The sequence below is a fragment of the Solenopsis invicta genome, chromosome 6 (genome assembly GCF_016802725.1).
Source record: "Solenopsis invicta isolate M01_SB chromosome 6, UNIL_Sinv_3.0, whole genome shotgun sequence".
NCBI classification, from domain to species: Eukaryota; Metazoa; Arthropoda; class Insecta; order Hymenoptera; family Formicidae; genus Solenopsis; species Solenopsis invicta.
Window position 1 is genome coordinate 6,942,789 of NC_052669.1, and position 20,898 is coordinate 6,963,686.

General features: G+C 39.3%; 4 protein-coding genes across 6 annotated transcripts in view; 2 read left to right on the plus strand and 2 right to left on the minus strand.

The window, feature by feature from the left end:
- Positions 1–32: 32 nt before the first annotated feature.
- On the plus strand, positions 33–7,856 carry LOC105194244. 2 transcript variants are annotated; one of them, XM_039450229.1, is made up of 3 exons: positions 33–1,125; positions 1,315–5,244; positions 5,334–7,856. In XM_039450229.1, exons 1-3 carry the CDS (start codon positions 48–50, stop codon positions 7,181–7,183), a joined length of 6,858 nt encoding a protein of 2,285 aa, XP_039306163.1. In that variant the 5' UTR covers positions 33–47; the 3' UTR covers positions 7,184–7,856. The 2 variants fall into 2 exon arrangements, with proteins under 2 accessions (XP_039306163.1, XP_039306162.1); XM_039450228.1 differs by having other exon boundaries at positions 33–5,244.
- A 1,071-nt stretch (positions 7,857–8,927) lies between these two features.
- LOC105194245 (U-scoloptoxin(01)-Er1a) lies at positions 8,928–10,478 on the minus strand. The gene is made up of 2 exons (XM_026136328.2): positions 9,982–10,478; positions 8,928–9,155 (listed from the first exon to the last, which is right to left on the minus strand). Exons 1-2 carry the CDS (start codon positions 10,149–10,151, stop codon positions 9,017–9,019), a joined length of 309 nt encoding a protein of 102 aa, XP_025992113.1. The 5' UTR covers positions 10,152–10,478; the 3' UTR covers positions 8,928–9,016.
- A 1,063-nt stretch (positions 10,479–11,541) lies between these two features.
- Positions 11,542–20,677, plus strand: LOC105194228 (insulin-like growth factor-binding protein complex acid labile subunit). Of its 2 annotated transcripts, XM_039450230.1 has the most exons (12): positions 11,542–11,913; positions 15,738–15,995; positions 16,119–16,406; positions 16,646–16,883; positions 17,179–17,425; positions 17,497–17,751; positions 17,869–18,185; positions 18,267–18,564; positions 18,650–19,130; positions 19,261–19,524; positions 19,664–19,892; positions 20,009–20,677. In XM_039450230.1, exons 2-12 carry the CDS (start codon positions 15,746–15,748, stop codon positions 20,352–20,354), a joined length of 3,213 nt encoding a protein of 1,070 aa, XP_039306164.1. In that variant the 5' UTR covers positions 11,542–11,913; positions 15,738–15,745; the 3' UTR covers positions 20,355–20,677. The 2 variants fall into 2 exon arrangements, with proteins under 2 accessions (XP_039306164.1, XP_011157352.2); XM_011159050.3 differs by lacking the exon at positions 11,542–11,913 and having other exon boundaries at positions 15,668–15,995.
- Positions 15,580–20,898, minus strand: part of LOC105194231 (methylcrotonoyl-CoA carboxylase beta chain, mitochondrial) — a 37,823-nt gene continuing 32,504 nt past the window's right edge. The window contains exons 8-9 of the transcript XR_005574964.1: positions 16,047–16,373; positions 15,580–15,976 (exon numbers count right to left, since the gene is read on the minus strand). The gene's annotated coding sequence lies outside the window, so the exon portion shown is untranslated. The remainder of the gene's footprint in view (positions 15,977–16,046; positions 16,374–20,898) is intronic.

Consider the following 20,898-nt stretch of genomic DNA (forward strand, 5'->3'; position numbering starts at 1 on the left):
ATGGAAATGCCAGGCTGTTATTCATCTACAGGTTCGCTTCTTCGTCCATGAGCTGGCTGCAGTCGGCGTGCTTTAAGCGATGGTATGTGTATCACCATGCGTGTGGCACGCTGCTGACCATAGGCCGGCTCAGAAGTGGCCGAGACATTCGCCTCTCGACCGCGACCATGAGAGCACTCAACTCTCGACGCCCACGGTCAACATCGAGCATCCACCGGCTCGTACCTCGTTCGACTCTCTGCTTCTTCCTTCTGCTTTGCGTCCTTCACGCACGAGCGCGGAGTGTGCCTCACGATGAAGGCAGCGTCATCGCGGACCAAGTGCACGGCAAGATTTCGATAGAGGTGAGTGACTCCAATTCTGATGTCGTAGACGAGATAGCTCAAACGCAAAGCTTGCCGGAACATGATGGTGACGAAGATGTTAGTCGTTATGAGGAAAGGACGAACCCAGCGGAAGAGATACTCGTCGAGGATCCTGAAAAGATTCAGGCGGAAGCGATTGGTGATGAAGGTAGTGTGGCAAAGAAGAGACGACGGAACGACGTGAACCTTTCCGGTAAGCCTATGTTGCAGGATGGCGAGAAAGACGAAGGTATTCGACGATTTGACGCTCAGATCGACTCCGACGAATCTGAGGAACCGGACCAACGAAAGGTACCAGAAAGTATCACGGTGGATAGCCCAGATTCGCAGGAAGATACCATCGAAATTAATGTCGAGCACTTGCACGCGGATGTAAAAAACGTGAATGTGAACGGCGACGAGGATGGGGCGGAGCCGGAAGAAGAGACGTACGCAGACACTTCCTCGAATATTGGAGAGAATCTGAAGGACGTTGTCCACTTAAAACAGACAGAGAAAATAGATTTAAATAATGAGGAAACGGGGCAGAACGAAAACTTTGACGGGGCGGAACATAATTTGAATGAAGAACGAACAAAGACTATTGAACATGTGAAGGAGGACGTACCTAACGAGCTTAGGAGCTTGCAGCTCGCTCAAGCGGAAGAAATTGAAAGGAATCAAGAAGAACACATCATCGAAGAGGCTTTGAATAACGAAGAAATCAAAGTCGGTGACAAAGATCTGGACTTGAACAGAGAGAATAGAGCCAGTGTTCCAGGTAAGTCTAAATACAAGAGTTCGACTGTCTATCTGAATGCTGAAGAAGGTAGTTTGCCTGGTCGCGAGCAAGAGTCGATTGTAGACGGTCAAATAAAAAAATTGATATCTATACGAAATGACGCCCTTGAAACTGTCCGTAATAACGCGAAACCGTCGGGAAAATTTAATGAAGAAAGTCTTCTTTCAGAGAAATCGATTGAGGTTGACGCGGTTGCTGTTGAAAAAGATGAAGAGATACGTAAGCGTAGCAGCGACGAGAAAGCGACACTGACTCAAAGTGAGAATCTTGATGAATCATCTCCAACAACGGAAGCCGATTTTAATCGCTTTCAAAAGTGGAAGAGTCAAGCCGCGTTTCTTCAGGAGCAAATTAAGAACAGAACGTTCCTCCAATATTTGAGGGAACAGGCAGTCGAGGTGCTCCCTGACATTCCGAAATTCACAGAAATTCAGTTGCTGGATACTTTGAAGAATATCGTTCTAACGCGGAAGTTATCTACGAACGAAACGTACTGGAAGAACTTGGATGCGACTGAATTGACCGAGAACCAATTGGAAATAATAAAGTGCGCCGAACAATTGGTACATACGAGGCAGCGGCAGTCATTTGTGGAGAACATGGGGGAATGTATTCGCGGTCTTAGCGTCTTCAATTGCATACGCATCTTCGTCTGGCCCGTCGTGCTCGACAATCTTCCGGAATCAATCAAGCAGTCTCTGAATAATGTGCCGATCGAGATAAATTTGATCGACCTTTTTCAGGGTAATAGGGCCAAGTCTGCGAGGTCGGAGAGCAACATTCATCCGAGGCTGCTGACGCCCGAGTTCGTTGTCTTCAATATTCTGAAGGGTGCTTTGGAATCAAAAGTCACCTACGATTTGGCGCCGACCTTCATCGATCCAACAAACGAAACTCTGAGGGCACTGCTCACAAACGGTCAACTCCAGATCTTGCAGATGGCTGAGAGACTTCTACCTGGTGAGATACGTCGCGAATATTCCGACAGAATGTTCTCGTGCGTGCGCAGGTTCGAATACTTCAGCTGCGTCAAGTACTTCGCCTGGCCGATGGTGAAACAGTATTATCCGACGCTGCCGGCTTTCCCGGATTATCAGAGTTGGTATCCGTCGATATTATACCCGCAGTATCCCATCGTTCCCTTTCCCAATTTTGTGGGGACCTCGGGTGAGCTTCCCGAAGTCGTTGAAGCCGACGCTACGAGAATGCGAAAGCCCAAGCCGGAAGCGGTGATCGTGAACATCCTTGAGAATACCCTGAAGGAGCACGCAAAGGCACCGCCTCTAGTTCATGACACGGATTCTTACGTCGCTGTACTCCCTCCGGAACAATTACTGTCAATCCACATGGCTGAGCAGCTACTTCCTATCTCGTATCGTCCAGAATTTGTTGAAAAAACGGTTAAGTGTATTCAGGAATATAATTACGTGAGTTGCATTAAATATTCTACCTGGCCGACGGTCAAGCAATTTCATCCTACTCTACCGGATATTTCCGAATGGATGCCGGAATGGCAGTCCGCGGTCTTTAATTTCCCGAATTTTCAGTTTCCCGATTTTTCCTCGTTTTTCCCTAACCTACCCCCGTTTTTGGGAGGGAGTCAACCGACTACACCGACTGCACCGACCACCGAAATACCATCGGAATCCGGCAATTCTACTGCAGAAGAATCGTCCGGTCGTCTTGCTATATTATTATCTCGCCAAAGTGAAGTTTCTTCCAAAGCATCCAACGAGTTAGAGGACAAGGTTACGGACGTTTTAACAAAGGTACATGATTCTTTGAAAGCAATACCGAAAAGTTTGCCTTTGGCTATCAGCGAAAATGTGATTGTTTTGACAACCATAACCGAGAAACAACTTAATATACTGCGATTAGCGGAGAGCCTGGTACCGCCTCAGGCTCGGGCTCCTCTTGTCGCTCAAGTTATGTCTTGCCTCCAAGCGAACAACGACTTTCTCAACTGCACCAGATATGTCATTTGGCCTACGGTCAGTCTTTATGTTGCTAATTTTCCTGAATTTCCTGACTTAGCGCCTACTCAAGAACCAGCAAAACAAGAAGATCAGAAGTTAAAAGATAAGAACGCTTTGAACCAGACTACTAAAAATCAGCAGGAGTGGAACAAATCACAAACGAATTCCAATGTAAAGATTATCTCCAGGACGAAATTTCCGCAGAATAACGGACCTGTGATTAGTGTTACTGGTACTCGATTTGTGCCGATATTCACAGAACATCCCGAGTCGGTGATACTCAACATTCTCAAGGCGGTTCAACTGTCTTCGCCAAATGTACGAGAGGATCAGAGTGTCAAAATCACCAGCACGCAACAGTTTGGCGATCTGCTTAGCGATCAGCAATTGAATATTCTTAAGATAACAGAGGGTTTGCTACCCGATGCCGCTCGTCCTGCTTTCGTCAATCGGATGATAGAGTGCGTTCAAAAGGGCAACTTTCTAGGATGCTCGAGAAGCGTGCTGTGGCCGAGTTTGCTGGAACATTTCCCCAGGCTGCCCAGTTTCCCAAATTTCGGAGGACATCCTCAAGCGTCAAACACTAAGTCTACATTACCGCAGAATGAGTCTAAATTACCTCTGACTGACCCATCGCCATTTTCGGAGACTGACGTTAAAGTTGGCCAACATGGAGACGCTACCGTTACCATCACAGACACTAGATTTTATCCGATTTTTTCTGAACATCCAGAAGGTGTCATTTTAAGAATTCTCAAGGCTGTACAGCATTCTACTCCAGATGCCCTTACTTCGATGGTTACTTCCAAATCACCACAAATTTCGACTGTTTTCACGGAACGGCAAAGTAATATTGTTCAAGCCGCAGAAACTCTGTTGCCGGAATCAATAAGACCAGTCTTCGTTGACAAGATGCTTACTTGTGTTCAACAGAATACATTCCTCGAGTGTACGAGAGATATAACTTGGCCAACTGTTGCACAATTTTTCCCGAGACTGCCAAATTTTCCTAATTTTGGAAGATTTCAGATCCTACCAAGGACAAAAATCGATTTATCATCAGTTTTGCTGCATAACGTTTATTCCGATAACCAGACATCTGGTGAGAAGAGTGAAAATGCACCGAAGACTACCATAGAAACAATAGAAGATAAAATAGAGAGTGTATTGAAGGATCTGCTGAACTCGTCACCGCGTTTGGACAATTCTTACTTGGATGTCAATAATCCGGTAATAGGCTCTCTTCTGACTGCTCGAGAAATGAACATTGTCAGATTAGCCGAAAGAGCAATACCGGATTCGATACGCAGCGAATATATAAATAACATCCTGGAATGCGCGAAAAGTAATAATTTTCTAACCTGTACCCAACATGTCACTTGGCCGACCTTGAAGCAATTTTCGCCGACTTTACCAAACTTCGAAGAATTGTTCAGTCAGCTTCCCGGAGCAGGTCAAATTCCTGGTATCAGTCAGATTCCAGGCATCAGCCAGATTCCAGACATTAGCCAGATTCCTGGTTTTGGTCAGATCCCTGGCTTAGGTCAACTTTTTGGTACAGGTCAGATCCCTGGCTTAGGTCAACTTCCTGGTGCAGGTCAGATTCCTGGTTTAGGTCAACTTTCTGGTGCAAGTCAAATCCCTGGTATAGGTCAACTTCCTGGTGCAAATCAAATTCCTGGCATAGGCCAACTTCCTAGCGGAAGTCAGATCTCTGGTATTGGTCAACTTCCTGGCGGAGGTCAGAGTCCTGGCATTGGTCAACTTCCTGGCGCAGGTCAGATCTCTGGAATAGGTCAACTTCCTGGACAGATTCCTGGTATTCCAGGATCGGGAAATTTTTTCGTCGAGAGTCCCAACTTGCCACAGATTTCTATCTCTCAAATTCCTATGCTACCGAGCGGAATTCAATCTGGCATACCTCAGTTTCCAGGATTGTCTAGCTTTAGCGGTCTAAATTATCCGCAATTTGAAATCTTGTCGGACGCGCCGCAAGAGCCAAAGTCACAGGAGCCGAAGCCGAAGCCTCATCAAGAGACGGTTCAATCAAAGGTCGCGCACACAGTGGAGCAGGTGAACCTAATAAATGGAGAATCGAGGGCTTCGAACACTGCGTCAGTAGGTGAATCAGTCATATCCGTTAAACGCAGACTAATTTTTCTTTTTCTAGATGTTCAGTTTACTAATTCTCAATTTTCTTTTATTTTCCAGGCGAGCAAGGAGTAGTCTTCGGATATCTTGGACAACCGTCAGACATTCTCATAGATATTTCCAAGGAGAAAGTTCAGTTGCCTGAACATAAGCTACAACGAAGTCCATTGTCGGAATCTGTTCCCTCAGGCACATCACCGAAGAAACACGAAAGAAGACGAAGAAGTACTGATCAATTATCAAATACTTACTATGAGACCGAGGGAGAAAATAAATGGCCTTCGGAGACGACGATGGACAGTATGTTCCCTAACATCACGGAATCCGACTTTCTTCAGCTTCTAGTTAATATTTCAAAATCCGAGAAAATTTTAGAAAAAACCCCCGAGGAGAATTCAAAGCAGTATTTCGTAGATACGTTAAATTCTACAATAAAAAATTCTCTAACCGCCGATCAATATGAGATCTTGAAACAGGTGGAAGATTTCAACCAGCATACTGCAAATCGTGGTTTCATGTCGCAGGTAGTCCAATGCGTACTTAGCCTCAGCTTTATCAGATGCATGGCTATTTTCGTCTGGCCATTAATCACTAGCACCGTGCCATCATTGCTCGGTTTGCCGTCTTTACCCTCGTTGCCTCTTCTTGGTATCATTGGAAGATCGACGGAGACCGAAGTTCAGCATTTCTTCGGCATGTCTACGAGCGATTTTGAGAAAGAAATGTTAACGAGAAAAGAATCTATAGAAAATATGCTCCTGGACTGGTACAAGACAGCGATGGAAGAGAAGTTTCAGGTAGATCTAGGTTTCCTGAAGCTCAAGGGCTACGGAAATGGTGAAGTCGGCATTAGCTTCGGTGGTTTCCGCAAGGGTAGAGCCACGAAGATCAAAGACAATAAGAACTTGCCGAGTATTTTGACGATCATCAGCGACATTATGGAAGAGGTATTAGATCAGCGGCCAGACCACGAGAAGCTCAAGAAAGAAAAAGAGAAGAAAGAGAGAAGCTTAGATTTGCAAGAAGCGAACTTTCAGCTTTTGCAAGAGAGCGACGAGTACGCAGATATTAAGCGATCCATTAACGATGATCAGATAATCACTATGTTTCTAGATAAAATCAAGGCCAACGCGACAGATTTTGCTGATGGTGATGTTACTCAGTTCCTCAACGTTGAGAACGCTTACAACGCTTTCAGCGTACTCTTCGGGACCCGTTTGAACGAAAAGTTTGCGGACAGATTCAAGGCTTTTACCGAAGAACATTTGAAGAAAGATAATCCCGAGAAGCAAATAAAGAACCATAATGCGGAGGAATTAAAAGTAATACCTTTGAAAGGAGAAATGACTTATGAGCTTGAGAAAGAATATATGGAAAGTGATGAGGAACGCAAAAGAGAACACCGCGCAAAGAACGAATTCAGATCTCTGCTGGATGAGTACTCAGAGAAGTTAGCGAAGAAGTCGGAAATTCCTCCTACGAAGAAGCTCGAAGATCCAGAAAACGAAAATAGGATCAAGGACACTGAATCATCCTCCGACAAGAGTGTACGTTCGGAACTGAGGATTCAGTTGCCGCTTTTGCGAGAAGACATCATGTCCAGGAAAATGACAAACGCAATAATGCATTTCGGAAGAGCGATGAAGACGAAGATGAGCCATTTGATGCCTGGAATCGGTTTCATTATAACTTTCGTCGTTCAAATGGCCTTGGCTCACGCGAGAGCGGCAGCTACCATGGCTGGTATGATTAGCAACATGGCCCTTATGTCAGCCATGTTCGGCATGTTGCGACAAAGTATATTCGGGTCGGAAAATCCGGAGGTTAAATATGTGTACGACAATTATAAAACGGGTCCGGGGATTACTTGGCCGCATCATCACAGGTCATATTATCATTATGAGAAATAGAACTTTGATTCGCCTGATCAAGTCTACTAATCACTTTCGATGTATACTGTATTAAAACGTTTCTCGTTAAGAGCTTTATATACGTCTCTGTTACAGACTTAGCTCAAAGTCTGAAGCAAATCAGATTATATATTGGGTTAGCTTTAATTTTTTGTATTAATATCACCGTGGTCGCGTTCATGAAATGTAGTTTTGAGATAATTAAAATAAAAATAATAATTTTGCTAAAATATCTAAACATTTAGCTGGATACAAATCTGAATAATTTTGTTAGACTATAAAATAATTATGTAGGACACTCAAACTGATTATTAAAGTATCAAAACTTTTTGCATTTCTAATCACCTTAAACTCAATCATCTTTTAATCATCTAATCATGTTTAAACAGCCTTCATAATTATTTTAATAGTACAATAAAATTATTTTCAGATTTGTATTCAGTTAAATTTTTAAATATTTTAGCAAAACCTTCTTTCCGTGTACGGAAATGTATGCTTATGCTAATAACAGGTGCTATAAAAAAAGTTTTATCCATTCCTGAAAAGATACTAATCGAAAAGTTAGATAATAGTTTCTCTGAATGCGTCCACGTTATCTCTCATGAAACATTTTACTTATATTTTAGTACACAACACGGAATTCGACAAGAGTATATTTTCAAAAGTTAGAATAGATAATATTTAGAATCTGAAGAAACGGTATTTTCGTAGATGGTTTATGGAAACGATCCCTCGCAATTTAATCATAAAACACGCGCCATTTCGCAAGAGATATTTATTTCATTGTCATGGGATTTTACGGTGGTGGGTGACATTTCTTCATATTTTTTAGAAAAATTATTCTATATAATACAAGTATGGCATTACAAATTATATATCATACAGTCATATTGACAGAATATTGAATTAATAGCATAGATCTTAAGACTGATATACTCTTTAATTATATCGTATTAAAAATAAATGAATTGTACCTATCTTGTATAATTACTGTTGTCCCTCCAAACTATTATTAATTAATTTTACTGAGTAATTTTATTTTATAATACAATAAACGTTTTAATATCAATATAGTTATTGCAGAAGTTTTGCTGAAAAGTTCATATTATAATTAATATAATTTTTGAGAATATTTAAATTATTAAAGCTTTTAGAAACATATATTAAACTTGACTTACGGAATTCAATAAAAGAGATAAATAATAAATATAATAAAATTGCATGTGTTTTCATCTTCTGCATTGATATCGAAAATACTGGCGCTACAACTTTCAAGAACCTTGAGAAGTCAACAGGAATAGACCTGAGATTATTCTGGACAACCACGTTGAAGGTCTTCTCTCTCTCTTTTCGAGCATATCTTCCTTCTTTTATTTATTTCGCCAGTTTTATGCGTTGCATGCAGCAAAAGGTGTACTGGGACGCAACAAGAGCACAAAAGAGACCGGAGTCGAGATGATGATACTACACGCAATCGTTAGAACGTTGAACTACTACGAAAGCAAAATAATATTATCTTAGAATCTTAGAAATATTATTTTCTGACATTCCTCACTGCGATTAAACTTTGCAATTTATAGATTTCCATTGATAAAATAGAGCATCAGAGAGAAAAATAAAGCAATCTTTTTCAAAAACCTGACATGGAAAGCAATTAATTGTTCATAAACGCAACTTCGTGTTAATCAGAAAAGAGAAAAATAAAATAAACTAATTCCAATCAAACCCGTTTGATGCATAATAATTTGATGTGTCGATTTTTTACTCTTGTAACGTAATATAAATGTGAAATGCGTACAGCAATATATAATAAATTGTAAGATAAAAAGAGTTTTAGTCAATCATGAGCGGCAAAACGGAAGGCACTACATCCTCCTCTTGAACCACTTTCGATTTGTCTTCCTCTGTGATTTCTTCTGTAATCGTTCTCGATTCAATTTCTGCAGAATAAGTTAGCTCATTCAAGTAGTACCTGCAACAAATAATTATTAATTCTCATACGGCACCGAGATTATTATAGAAAGTTTTTAGAAAGGTTTCAATCTTTTATAATTTTACGTGCAATAATTCCAGAAAAATTTTACCACATGTTATATGAAATATTTCTAAAATCTATTATATATAGTAAATTTAATAACATATTCAAAAGCAGAACAAAAAATCATTATGACGTCAAAATGATTAATAAAAGTTATCGACCAATCACGATTCATTTTTATATCATTTTACATCGTTGTTGTGACTTGTTGCTGTTCTACTTGGGTATGACTTATAATACCAGAGCAATAGATTGATACAGTTATACGTGTTTTGTATAACTATACTATGGACAATAACAGTACTAATGGATTAGATAGTGCAGTAATACACATGTTAAATAGCAAACAGCATTTGTTTTAATGCTTTACGTTTTTTTTTTAATTTAGAAAAGTTTATTTTGAGTTCTTTTTTAAGAGAAAAGTTGTGATAAATGTTATTCAAATAAAATATTATTGTCTTATGCACTTTTTTGTTGAACATATAATATTTCAGATATCATATTTGTATTTATTATATTTTCAATAAACTTTTAGCAATTTTTCCATAAGGTTCTAAATACAAGAATCGCGAACATTTTGCTATTCCAAAGCTGTCTCAGAAATATTTCAGATATATTTTACAACTTTTATAAAAAATCTTTCATTTTTCAGTTGAAATTTCTGAGGTATTTTTTGAAAATTTCGGTGTTGTATGAGTTACATATATCGCAAAAACACTCATGATTTTCAATTCATTTAAATGTCATAAAATATACATGCCATTCATAAGCGTGCTGACAATCGATATTTTCCTCGTCCGTGCATATCCGCTGTTTCTGATCAAACACTGTGTCGTTAGCGCAAATCACTGGGAAACCACGGCCGGAATTTTCGCAAACATGAAATATCCTGCAATTGTAATCTACATCGGCGTAAAAACCGGATGGCATGTTCTCGCAAGTAAAGCGGAACGTTAGATTGGCGAAGATATCGGTATCATTTTGCTCACTAGAAATCTCCTCGTAGGTTTCCAAATGATTTCTTTCCTGTACACAGCATAATAATTCAAAACGTTTAACTTTAATCACACAAAACGCAGTAATATATTATAAATATATTTCCAGGGTAATTTAAAAAGAAATGGATTCTTACGAAATGACCCAAAGTGAATTGATTTGTCACCTTCGTATCTGTATAAAAATATATACATGTATATAAAACAAAACAAAAATTTTAATTTTTAAGCAATTTTCAGCATCACTGAAATTTGATAAAATTAATTGCGAAACTTACTCAATAATAATGAAAACTTGAGCACATATATTACAAAATAATTCATGTTAATCGCAATTTTTTAAATAGTAAAAATTTTTAAATTCTTGAAGTTGTACTCGATATCGGCGGACACTGTCACTTGATTACTCGATGGATAACGCAACCGACTGCGCGACTACAAGCTCTTTGAAACTGCAAAACTTGAAGAGCTCAATGACCTTAATAGCCGTGTAATTTCTGAAAAGGTTCGTCATTCTTTCTCATTATCGTTTAAATAACGCTTAACTGTCACATCCTGCAGTGTTGAACGACGTTTTCGAAGAAGCGAGAGAACATTCTATGAACAAAAAGATTCGAGTATTTTTTGTATGAAACGATTAAAAGATGCTTAACAAATTTGTAAAGAAAAAAAAAGAAGATAAATACAAATGTGTTATGAAGATCTTTTATTGAAATTTTTTGGTATAAGAGAAATAATGCAACATATTTTGCTTAAACCTTTTAGTTGAAAATGTATATTTAAATTAATCTGAGCACCAACAGATGTCGGCTTCATGCTATGAATCGCGTGACTCAGTTGCGTACCAAGGTAACTACACGAAGATACTTTCACTATCCTCAACCAATCCTGAGGTGATGCTCGACTTTCTTCTACACGAAGCTTTGTCAGGATCGTATCACTATACCAAATCAAATACGTTATCTATTAAAATTGCATAAAAGTGTCATTTATTCATTTGTGTAATGTAATTTTTAAAAAATTAAAAATGCAAGAAGAAACAGAAATATAAAAAAAAACAAAAAGACATAAAAAATGACTAAAAAAGAAGCTGTAACTCTCTATGACTCTTTTCATCAATTATAACTTTCATAACTTTCTTATCATAAAAAAAATTAAAATCGTATAAATGTTAAGATTTTTCTATTTGTTAAAATTCGATATAAATTTTTTACATTATTATTATTATTTTTTTCTCATTTGTCAGCTTAACAGAAATTTTTGTCAGATCATTAATGCAGCTAATCAGCCCCGACCTTCGGAGATACGATAGTATTTTATCAAAATGTAATCACGACGGGTCTCTCCTTTTTTTTCGCAATGGTATAAGGTGGGATGTTCGCGAAAGGACAGCGCGTATCAACTGCCAATGAGGGAGGCCTTACTTCTGCGGCTGCCTTTCTCTTTGCCTTCGTGCCTCGGCTCAGTTTTCACGGCAGCTTCATCCAAGAACCACATGCAGAATGTCTTGAAGACACGCGGCGAAACGTGTATTCCTTTCTGTTCTTCTCTCTCTCATCCTTTCCGTTTTTCTGTATGGTGGAAAAAAAGGACAACCCGCTCGGTGGCGAACATGTAACCCTGAGGATACCAGCAGTGCATCCTTGAAGAACGTCACAACGACCTTCGTGCTTTTGAGAATTGTCGGGCAAAGCGAGGTACTACGACTTTTTTGTGACAGATAATAAAATTGTTTTGCACTACTTATCTCGACATAAAAACATTGATAAAAAAATGCTTGAAAATATTTTTTAAAAATTTCGCAATTCGTCGATTAGCATTGAAACAAACACAGGTATGACGTTGACGTTTTGTATTATTGATAAGAAACGACTTGTCAGTGCATTAGGATTATAAAATGACGCTAAATTTCGTAACATTCGCGGCTAGAGATCCACGTGTGCTTAGGCGCGTCAGCGAACGGTGACTTTAATGCGCGCATAGAACGTTACGTTTCTACGTTACCCGAACTAACTATCCCTAATATCTAACTAACTCATGAAATTTCACACGGTTATTTCTGTTTTATTTGTAGCGATAATATTACTTTTAATAATTACTTAATGTGTACTTAAATAAGAGCATAAATTAATTTAATTGGAGCGTTCGTTATCTACTGCAAGATTTTTATTTCTATTTCATAATTTTAATTTTCAGGTTATAGAATTTTTTACAATAATTTTATAAACAACGTTGTTCGTAAGTTACAGAATTTTGTAGAATTGAGTAAATCTTTTATTTAAAAAATTTTTTCCAAATTATCATTTTTTTTTTTTTTTAATTGAGAAAAGGTGTAACGTTAACTATAAAAGAATGCAGGCTTAGAGTGTTATACTGTGCGGCATCCGCAAGGACGACTGGTGAAACAAAAATATTCCCACCTATTATATGTTGAAAATATGGATGGAAAAGTGCATCTCAATTCAACGAGAGAGTTTCTTTTATAATGAGATTTAATTTTAGTACTTAACTGTATATATTACGAGTTTGTAGTGGTTGCACTTTTTTTCTTTTTTACGTAAAGCCGACTGCCTTTGCTACGCTAACACAATAGCTCTAATTGATAGACTTTCAGAAAGTGGAGCGTGGCGCAAGTTCTTTTTCTCTCCGCTGTCGTTCTTTCCGCTTTCGAGAAGCGGAAGTCTCACGTTTGGGAAAGCCTATTCTTTATTGATGGCCCCCATTGAGTTTCTAAATATTTTCGAATCGGTATACAAAATATGACTAAAGGGTAAACGAGTAACCATTCGAGTTTTGATCTAAATAGTTCAATGCAACAAATCGAGTATTGCCGATGCGTGACGTCCACGGTACCAGTACACGTTCGTTTTTCTTAGATCCGATACGAGTTTGGCGTCACGAATGACCAGCGTGATTCGGTCCAGTGGCTAGTTCTTGATTTACAAGGTAGAAAGATCAACTGAAGTAAGTGAAAGGCGCGTGTGTTTTTCTCAACGTAGATTTTGCCTATGAACGCTATCACCTCATCGCTCTCAGAGATTCGTAGATTTTCCCGATGACAACTTAACACTACGCATAAATCCATAAATATACTTTTACTCAGCATGTACCGTACCTTGCATGAGGTAAGAACGAATCTCCCTCGTTCATAATGCAGATGCTACAATTTTTTTTCTAACGTATCGTGCACGTATATATTATATTGCGAGCGTTGTATACTGATGCCTGAACTAGATCACCGTGCCTTTCTTCGTGCCTGCTTGAATTATTAGGGCTGTAATAAGGCACAGTTTTCCATTTCTCAGATCGGCGAATCCCACGATTACTTTAATTATACGCTACCGTTAATTTTGCAGGGAGATTTGCTGCGAGGATCTTGATCAGTAGACATTGGAATATATCAATATAATTCAAATTTTATTGTTAAAGCATAATTGTTAATTACACAAAAAAAATTAATAAATAGGATAAAATTAATTACACAGGAGATTACACAAGATAAAATTAAACAATTCATTGTTTCATATATAAACAAAAATATAAATTCTTCCAAGAAATACCAATTTTTTTTTCTGTAATGTGATAAAAATCAAATATTTTTACACGGTCAAATGTGCTTTTTATATACGTATAATAAAAAAAATGTGCTTAGATTCAATCAAGGAAACATTGGAGATAGGAATAAATAGTGGCATCAAAATATAATTAGTTACTAACGATGTTAATTATATCCTTATTCACGGTTGATTAATCTTTTCACATCGACCCACACCGATCGTGCAAAGACTAGATGATGATCTTTGAAAGGAGGTCAGTTGTTAGACGAAGATTATATTTGCTAATCGTTCAAGTTTCGAAAGAAGGACAATCAATTCGTAATAACTTCGGTGCAGCACCGTTGCACGCAATCTTTAATATTATATCAAAATTTCATGCACGGTTACGCAGGTAGCCCATCGTTTTCACGATAGTACACAGTGAAAACGCATTGGTCTAATTGCGTTAACATTTCCGGATGGACAAGCCGCCGCTTTCGTAATTTTCTTTTGCAAGATGCGCAACACGAGGCAAATCGTGATTGACGTATGAGTTAAACGTCTGTGGGATAGCTTATAATTTGCGACGTGACAGAAAGCACGATCGCCGGAGTTGCGTGCCTCCTTTCTAGAATCGCGTGGGAGATCCTATCGCTGGTACACGAATCAATGAATTAATTATGATTGAATAATGAATCGGCGATGCGTGATCCACGAGAGCATCATCCATGAAATCTTTTTTATTCTTCGCGGCGTGTTTTGTTACGCATCAGTGGCCGGTGCGTAGGTCGCATCGTGCGTGGGTCGCGTCGCGTCGTCGCGTCCACTCGCCTCGTAAAAAAAGTAGAGTCTCATCTTCAAGGACGTTTTTGGGCTGTAATCTTAGCGGTTAGTCACCTCTTCGCGCCTAAGTATCGAGAGATCGCGGGATCTCGACAATTCGCGTGGGATAATAGACGGCGGAGATCGAATCGCGGATTGAACGACTGATGTAATCGCCTCTGCTTAAACACAGACAGCGGACGTCGAAGGGCCGTTTAACAATTCGCTCGCGAAAGCAATTGCGCAGAGCAATTGTGATTTCGAAGCAACTGCAATTTTACGTGCATAAGCTGCATGGTTATCGGCGTATCGATCTGTTGCGTACGCGATTAACCAAGGGAGTTCACGCAGCGAAAACTTTCCCACATTTCTGACGAGACGTGCGTTGCATCACAAAGTGACTAATTCAAACGTTGTTCATTCAAAATAAATGTATCACGAGTTTGAACCTTGTCTGTAAGATAAATATTATTAAATTCACAACAGTTATCTGTCTGTGCCAATTATGTTATTTCTGCGTGAGTTAAATGTCATAGAGAGAGTGATTCTTATAAATAATAAAGAGTAACTGTAGAATCATATATAGTTACTTGAAGAGTTACACTTTTGAAGCTTCGAAAAAAATCAGGTTCTTCCGCGTGTGTGTAATTATTTTCCTTACAAAAAGAAATAAATATGGCAAGTTTTACGAACACAAGTGAATTTTTGTATCTTTGGGAAAGACTTGAAAAAAAAAAAATGGATTGAAACTAATTTTTTCGGAACTTCAAAATTGTGAAGTAAATAGCACATTTAGTTAAATAGTAAATCATCAGTAACTGGAACAAATAATAAACATTAAAGTCAGATTCTAAAAATTACGTAAAGCTACGAGGGATACTTACGTAAAATAAAAAATACATTAATATTATTGTTGTTTCTTGTGTTATATAAATATATAGATTTTTCAACGTAACTTGCTCTTCATTTCTATTGAAGAAGGGACTATGTAGATTATTCCGTGCATAGTTTTTATAAGCCTCTTTGAGGAAAATTTAATGTTACATACACGCACTTAGTTATGTAATTGCAAGATGTTATAAGATGTTACAGGAAGTATATAAGATGTTGTGTAATTAGGAAAATGTTAAATAGATTTCTTTTCGTTTGTGCCTCTCGAGCAGGGATTAAAATGTTATCGCCGCTATTGCTATTGGGCACGGTCGTGTCCATAATGGGTGGCTACGTGCCACCCGGACCGAGGTTCAGGTGCCCGAAAGACGCGATTTACATTTACCCCTGCACTTGTCTTCGGGGTAGTGACAGAGGATTATACATACGCTGTGAGAATACAAATCTGGCCAGTCTCAGCCTAGCCTTCACGAATCTGGGAAACGAGGGCATGCCGATCGAGGAACTGGTTCTGTATAAATGTAACATAGGTGAGTCAAATTAATATCACACGTTCTAGAAAAAAAAAAGAGAGTACGTACAATATATTTCTGCGGAGGATGACGAGATAAGTGAACGGTTAAGTGAACAATTCGATTTTTGCAAATCCACAGTACGATTTTATGGCCCCGCTCTGTATCCGTTGGACGTGCGAGTGCTCAAGTTCGTCGACACGCCGCTGAGAGTGATCGAAGAGCACAGCTTCCTCGGCGTGAACCGAACTCTTCAGGAGCTCTACGTGATAAACAGCAATCTAGAAAAATTTCCACGCGAGGCACTGCAGGTCCTTGGCAATCTCAGTCAGTTAAGCATCACGGGGCATCGGATGTCTACCTTGCCGGGAAATAGTTTCGGTGAAAGCGCGGTGGCTGCGAAGATGGAAAAATTGGAGATTAGTAACGGTAATCACAATCTCATCGCGAGCTATCATTAACAGGATATGCACACCGTCCCATTACCTGCGTCGAGATTTTAAAAGCGATATAATTCCACGACCTCAATTTTTTTTTTACATTGCGCATACAAAAAATATAAACTTTAATTAAATATTAATTCTATGTTATAGATAGGATCTCTGTATAACATTGTAATCAGAAAATATTAAATTATAATTCTTGACCGACTTTTTTACATTTTTCAGGGACGCTCTCCTCTTTGCCTGTGGAAGCACTAACGCCATTAAAAAAACTGAAAGCTCTTGATCTTCACGGCAACAAGATAAAGGATTTGAAGAGGAATCAGTTCAAAGGTCTAAGGGACACCGAATTCTTGGACATCTCTCATAATTTAATCGACAAATTAGACGCGTCTCATTTGGCCGATCTCGTCAAAATGGGATGGTGCAACATGTCGCATAATGCTATTGCCGACTTGAAAAGGTTGACAGGCTTGAAAAAAAAAATATAAGAATCATCTGTACTTTATACAGTAAAAAAATAAAATGTTCCAGAAAGTCTACTCTAAATTTTAAGTTAAAATAACTCAAAAGTTAAATTAAAATAACTGTTATTTTAAGTCATTAAGTTAAAATAAGAGTTATTTTAACTTGAGTTTTGAGTTATTTTAACTTGAAATTTAGAGTGGACTTTCTGGGACATACAAAAGTGTTAAATTAGCATTTTATTTTTTTACTGTGTACATACAATACATCTAAGATCGTTTCTTTTGTTTTAGAGGAACCTTTGCCCGAAATTCCGTCTTGAAGGTCTTGAATTTGAGCCACAACAAGATCAGAAAACTCGATTCGAACACATTTCGCGGCATGCGTTTTCTCAGACGATTGTACTTGAGTGACAATCAGATCGACGATGTAGGTCGTGGAACTTTCAGTTCCATCACCAGGATCGGCACCATCGATCTCTCTCGGAATTTCATTAAGAAAATCGACTTCCAAATGTTTAATCAGCTGCAATTTGCCGAGGTATATTTGATAAACTATGTCTATATAATTTCTTACACAATTTTTCTTCAATAACGAATTCGTTGGGATAGCTTTTAGACGTTTCCGAGAATTTCGTGACGGTCGTGGAGAAACTGGCGTTCAAAGATATCTATCTGGCGAAAGTGAATCTGTCTCACAACGAAATTTCGAAAATTGAGCCGGTCGCTTTCGAAAATTGCGCAAATATCACGTTATTAGATCTCAGCCACAATAAGCTCGAAAATATCTCGAAATATTCTTTCGACAGTGCGTCGTACGCTATGGAGTTACAACTTAGTTATAATCTAATCACGTCTCTAAATCAGGTGAGCAAAACTTTTTTTAATGCGAATGATTAAACGATTCACGTCGTATCATTAAAGTATCATATTTATTTTCGTTACGTTTAGCATCATTAAAAAATGAATTTCTTTTTTTGACAGATACCAATGCACAACATGACGGGGCTAAAAATATTAAACGTTTCCCACAACCTGATACACTCCGTTCCGCGACAGACTTTTCCAAAGCTGTACGAGCTCCACACGATCGACATCTCGCACAATAACTTGTCCGAGATTCATAACGCCGTATTTCAGACGCTCTTCAGCTTACGGTTCTTGAACTTGTCGCATAATTCTCTGGAGAAGATAAAACCATCGACGTTCGGGCCGCTGCCGACCCTTCTGGAACTCGACATGAGTTATAATCAGCTAAACGACGTTGCGCGCAGTAGTCTCACTAGATTGGCCAGCTGCAGGTGCGTCACATTGTTTGTTTATTAATTTATAACTTGAGAAATGTTGCGTTTGCAATATATGACGCGTCTGTCATATTTTAGGAGCTTAACGGTGAAAAATAATCGTCTGACGAAAATTTTCCAATTACCAATTTCCCTGGGCTACTTGGACTTTTCGGAGAACCTACTGGAAGAGATCCCGACTACCGACGTCTGGCCTGCAATGAATGCGCTACTCTCGCTGGACCTTTCGCGGAATCGGCTGGGCGATAACCTGCAAGAAGGGAGCTTCGAAAACCTGCTAACCTTGAGAATCTTAAACCTGCAAGCGAATAACATCACAAAGCCGCCCTGGCAAGCGCTTGGCGGTCTGAGCAGCCTGCAGTATCTTTATCTACAAGTAAGACAAAAGGAATTTTTACGGGGAAATCCGTTCCCCGAGGATCAGCAATCTTTCGGATTTTTGCAAGATGAAAATATTTCAGGATAATCACTTGACGAAACTGGAAAAAGCCGCCTTCGGCCGTCTACCGATAGTATTCGAACTTAACTTGGCGAACAATGAGATAAAGAACGTAACGAGAAGGGCGTTCGAGGGACTATTGCAGCTACTGACGCTGAACCTGACGAACAACAACATCGGCCACATACCGAACGGCGCGTTTCAGGGTCTGGTGTCTCTACGAACCCTCGATCTATCGCACAATAGATTGGAGAAGCTGGATAATAAAACTCATGGATTGCTCGACGATTGTCTGTCCCTGGAAAGGCTCAACCTTAGCCATAACAAAATATCGTTTATTACTCGGAAGACCCTGCCGAACGATCCCTGGATTCCTTACAGGCTGAAGGAAGTCGACTTGTCCTACAATACAATGCCGGTCGTTACCTTCGAGTTCATCGCCGGTGCTAAGAAGATTCAGTACTTGAATCTCTCTCATAATAACATTAATGAGATCAGGAGATGTGAGTAGTAAACTGGCAATGTCGCTTTTAACGGCCCCGACAATTAATCGGGTAGCCGCGTAACGGTCAGTCGGCTCGCGCTTCCTACTGTGGATCGTCGTTTATTTATTAGAACGTTACTCTATTCCAGATGTAATCGGGAATTTAACGGCTTTGCAGACTTTGGATCTGTCGCACAATGACATAAGTGACATGTCCGAGCAAGATGTTTTTCTACCGCCGTTAAATTTAACCAACTTGCACTTGAGTAACAATCATTTAAGCCACGTGCCTCTCGACAGGATTCTACCGCTGCCGAATTTGAAGGTTCTCGATCTGGAGGCGAACGAGATCGGCGTTTTTGATGAGAGGTTCATGAAGATTATCAAGAATGGCACAGTGCTCAAATACTCTGGTAAAAAAAAAAACAGCTTAAATAATTTAATGTCAGCAAAGGATAATTAAAGAAAAAAGATTAAAAAACTTACATTTATGAGTAGGCTTATCTTTATTATCGATATTTAAAAAAAGTAAACTGTATATTTATGTCTCAGGGAATCCCATGCACTGCGATTGTCATGCGCGACCATTGAAAAGGTGGTTAAAGGCTCAAACGCAACTTCCGTCGGAATGGTCAACCGTGATGTGCAAGAGTCCGAAGTACCTCACAAATAAATTTATCTCGGAGGTAACCGAGGATCTTATGAACTGCGGCGAGAGAGACATTCAGGAGGAGCCCGAACTCGACATCACGCCTGATGTGAAATATCGAAGCATTGACTAGTACGTATCACTTTAAATAGATATATTACATTATTAAATTTTTATTATAAATATTCCATCCGAAATTTTCTCACAAAACCTTCGGGGATCACTTTATAAATCACGATTTTCCTTAGCAACACCGAGGATAAGAGTTGGAAAGCGACGTGGTACGTGACGTCGCGCGAAGACATCGGCGACTTCTACGTGGTGGTTCGAGAATCCGGCAGCAGCAAATCCATGATCGAGAAGGACGTCGTTTACAGCGAGCGATCCTTCAGGATCCACGATTTGAAGGAGTCGAGCACGAAATTCGAGCTCTGCGTGCTAGCGCGCGACTCCGAGGGTAACGTCAAGCACTATAGAAATTCGCAGTGTCAGATTTTGAATCAGCATGACCTCAGCTCGTGCGTCAGCCTCAGGGCGAACCTGTACTTCGTGATAGTCGCCGCTTCCTCCTGCATCCTTATGAGATTTCGTTAACCTGCCGAAACTAGTATCCACAATACTTAGGAAGCGCTAGCTTGAGTTCCGTGAGAATGGTAAAACGAACAAACGAGGAAGTGTCTTCAAGTATCGTTAACTAATGAAATATTTCCTTTTTTAGACTTTCATCTATGTCGCGTTGAAGCGCGAAGAAAGCGATGTGATTGTACAATAAATTAATATATTCCTTGAAAAAAAAAAGGGTGATACACTGTGTGCGTTGTACATAGATCGTATTGTATTTTACTCGGAAGTAGGGACGTTGAGCGTCGTGTATTTATTTTTGTAAATTGTAAAATATATATACCTTGTACAAGTCATGTATATATTGCTGTCATTTGCCACTCATATGGATTAATCAGGATTCGGCGCGTAAAGAAGACGTGCCTAACGGCGGCGAGATCTGTGAAGATAATTTGCGATTGTTAAGCGAACGAGAGGGACGATTAGTCGACGATCAGTCAGGACGAATCTTCTTAATAAGGACCGGTTAATCCCACGATATTAAATTGCCATCGCGTTGCGCAGCCGTCCTGTTCCG

Bases quoted from the DNA above. Each gene is read 5' to 3' on its own strand.
- LOC105194228 (XM_011159050.3), top strand. From the start codon at position 15,698: ATGTTAAATAGATTTCTTTTCGTTTGTGCCTCTCGAGCAGGGATTAAA. The intron at 18,565-18,649 runs GTAAGACAAAAG...AAAATATTTCAG, and splicing joins TGCAGTATCTTTATCTACAA to GATAATCACTTGACGAAACT. The intron at 19,893-20,008 runs GTACGTATCACT...GATTTTCCTTAG, and splicing joins AAATATCGAAGCATTGACTA to CAACACCGAGGATAAGAGTT.
- LOC105194244 (XM_039450228.1), top strand. From the start codon at position 48: ATGAGCTGGCTGCAGTCGGCGTGCTTTAAGCGATGGTATGTGTATCAC. The intron at 5,245-5,333 runs GTGAATCAGTCA...TTTATTTTCCAG, and splicing joins TTCGAACACTGCGTCAGTAG to GCGAGCAAGGAGTAGTCTTC.
- LOC105194245 (XM_026136328.2), bottom strand. From the start codon at position 10,151: ATGCCATCCGGTTTTTACGCCGATGTAGATTACAATTGCAGGATATTT. The intron at 9,156-9,981 runs GCATGTATATTT...TATTTGTTGCAG, and splicing joins TGTCAGCACGCTTATGAATG to GTACTACTTGAATGAGCTAA.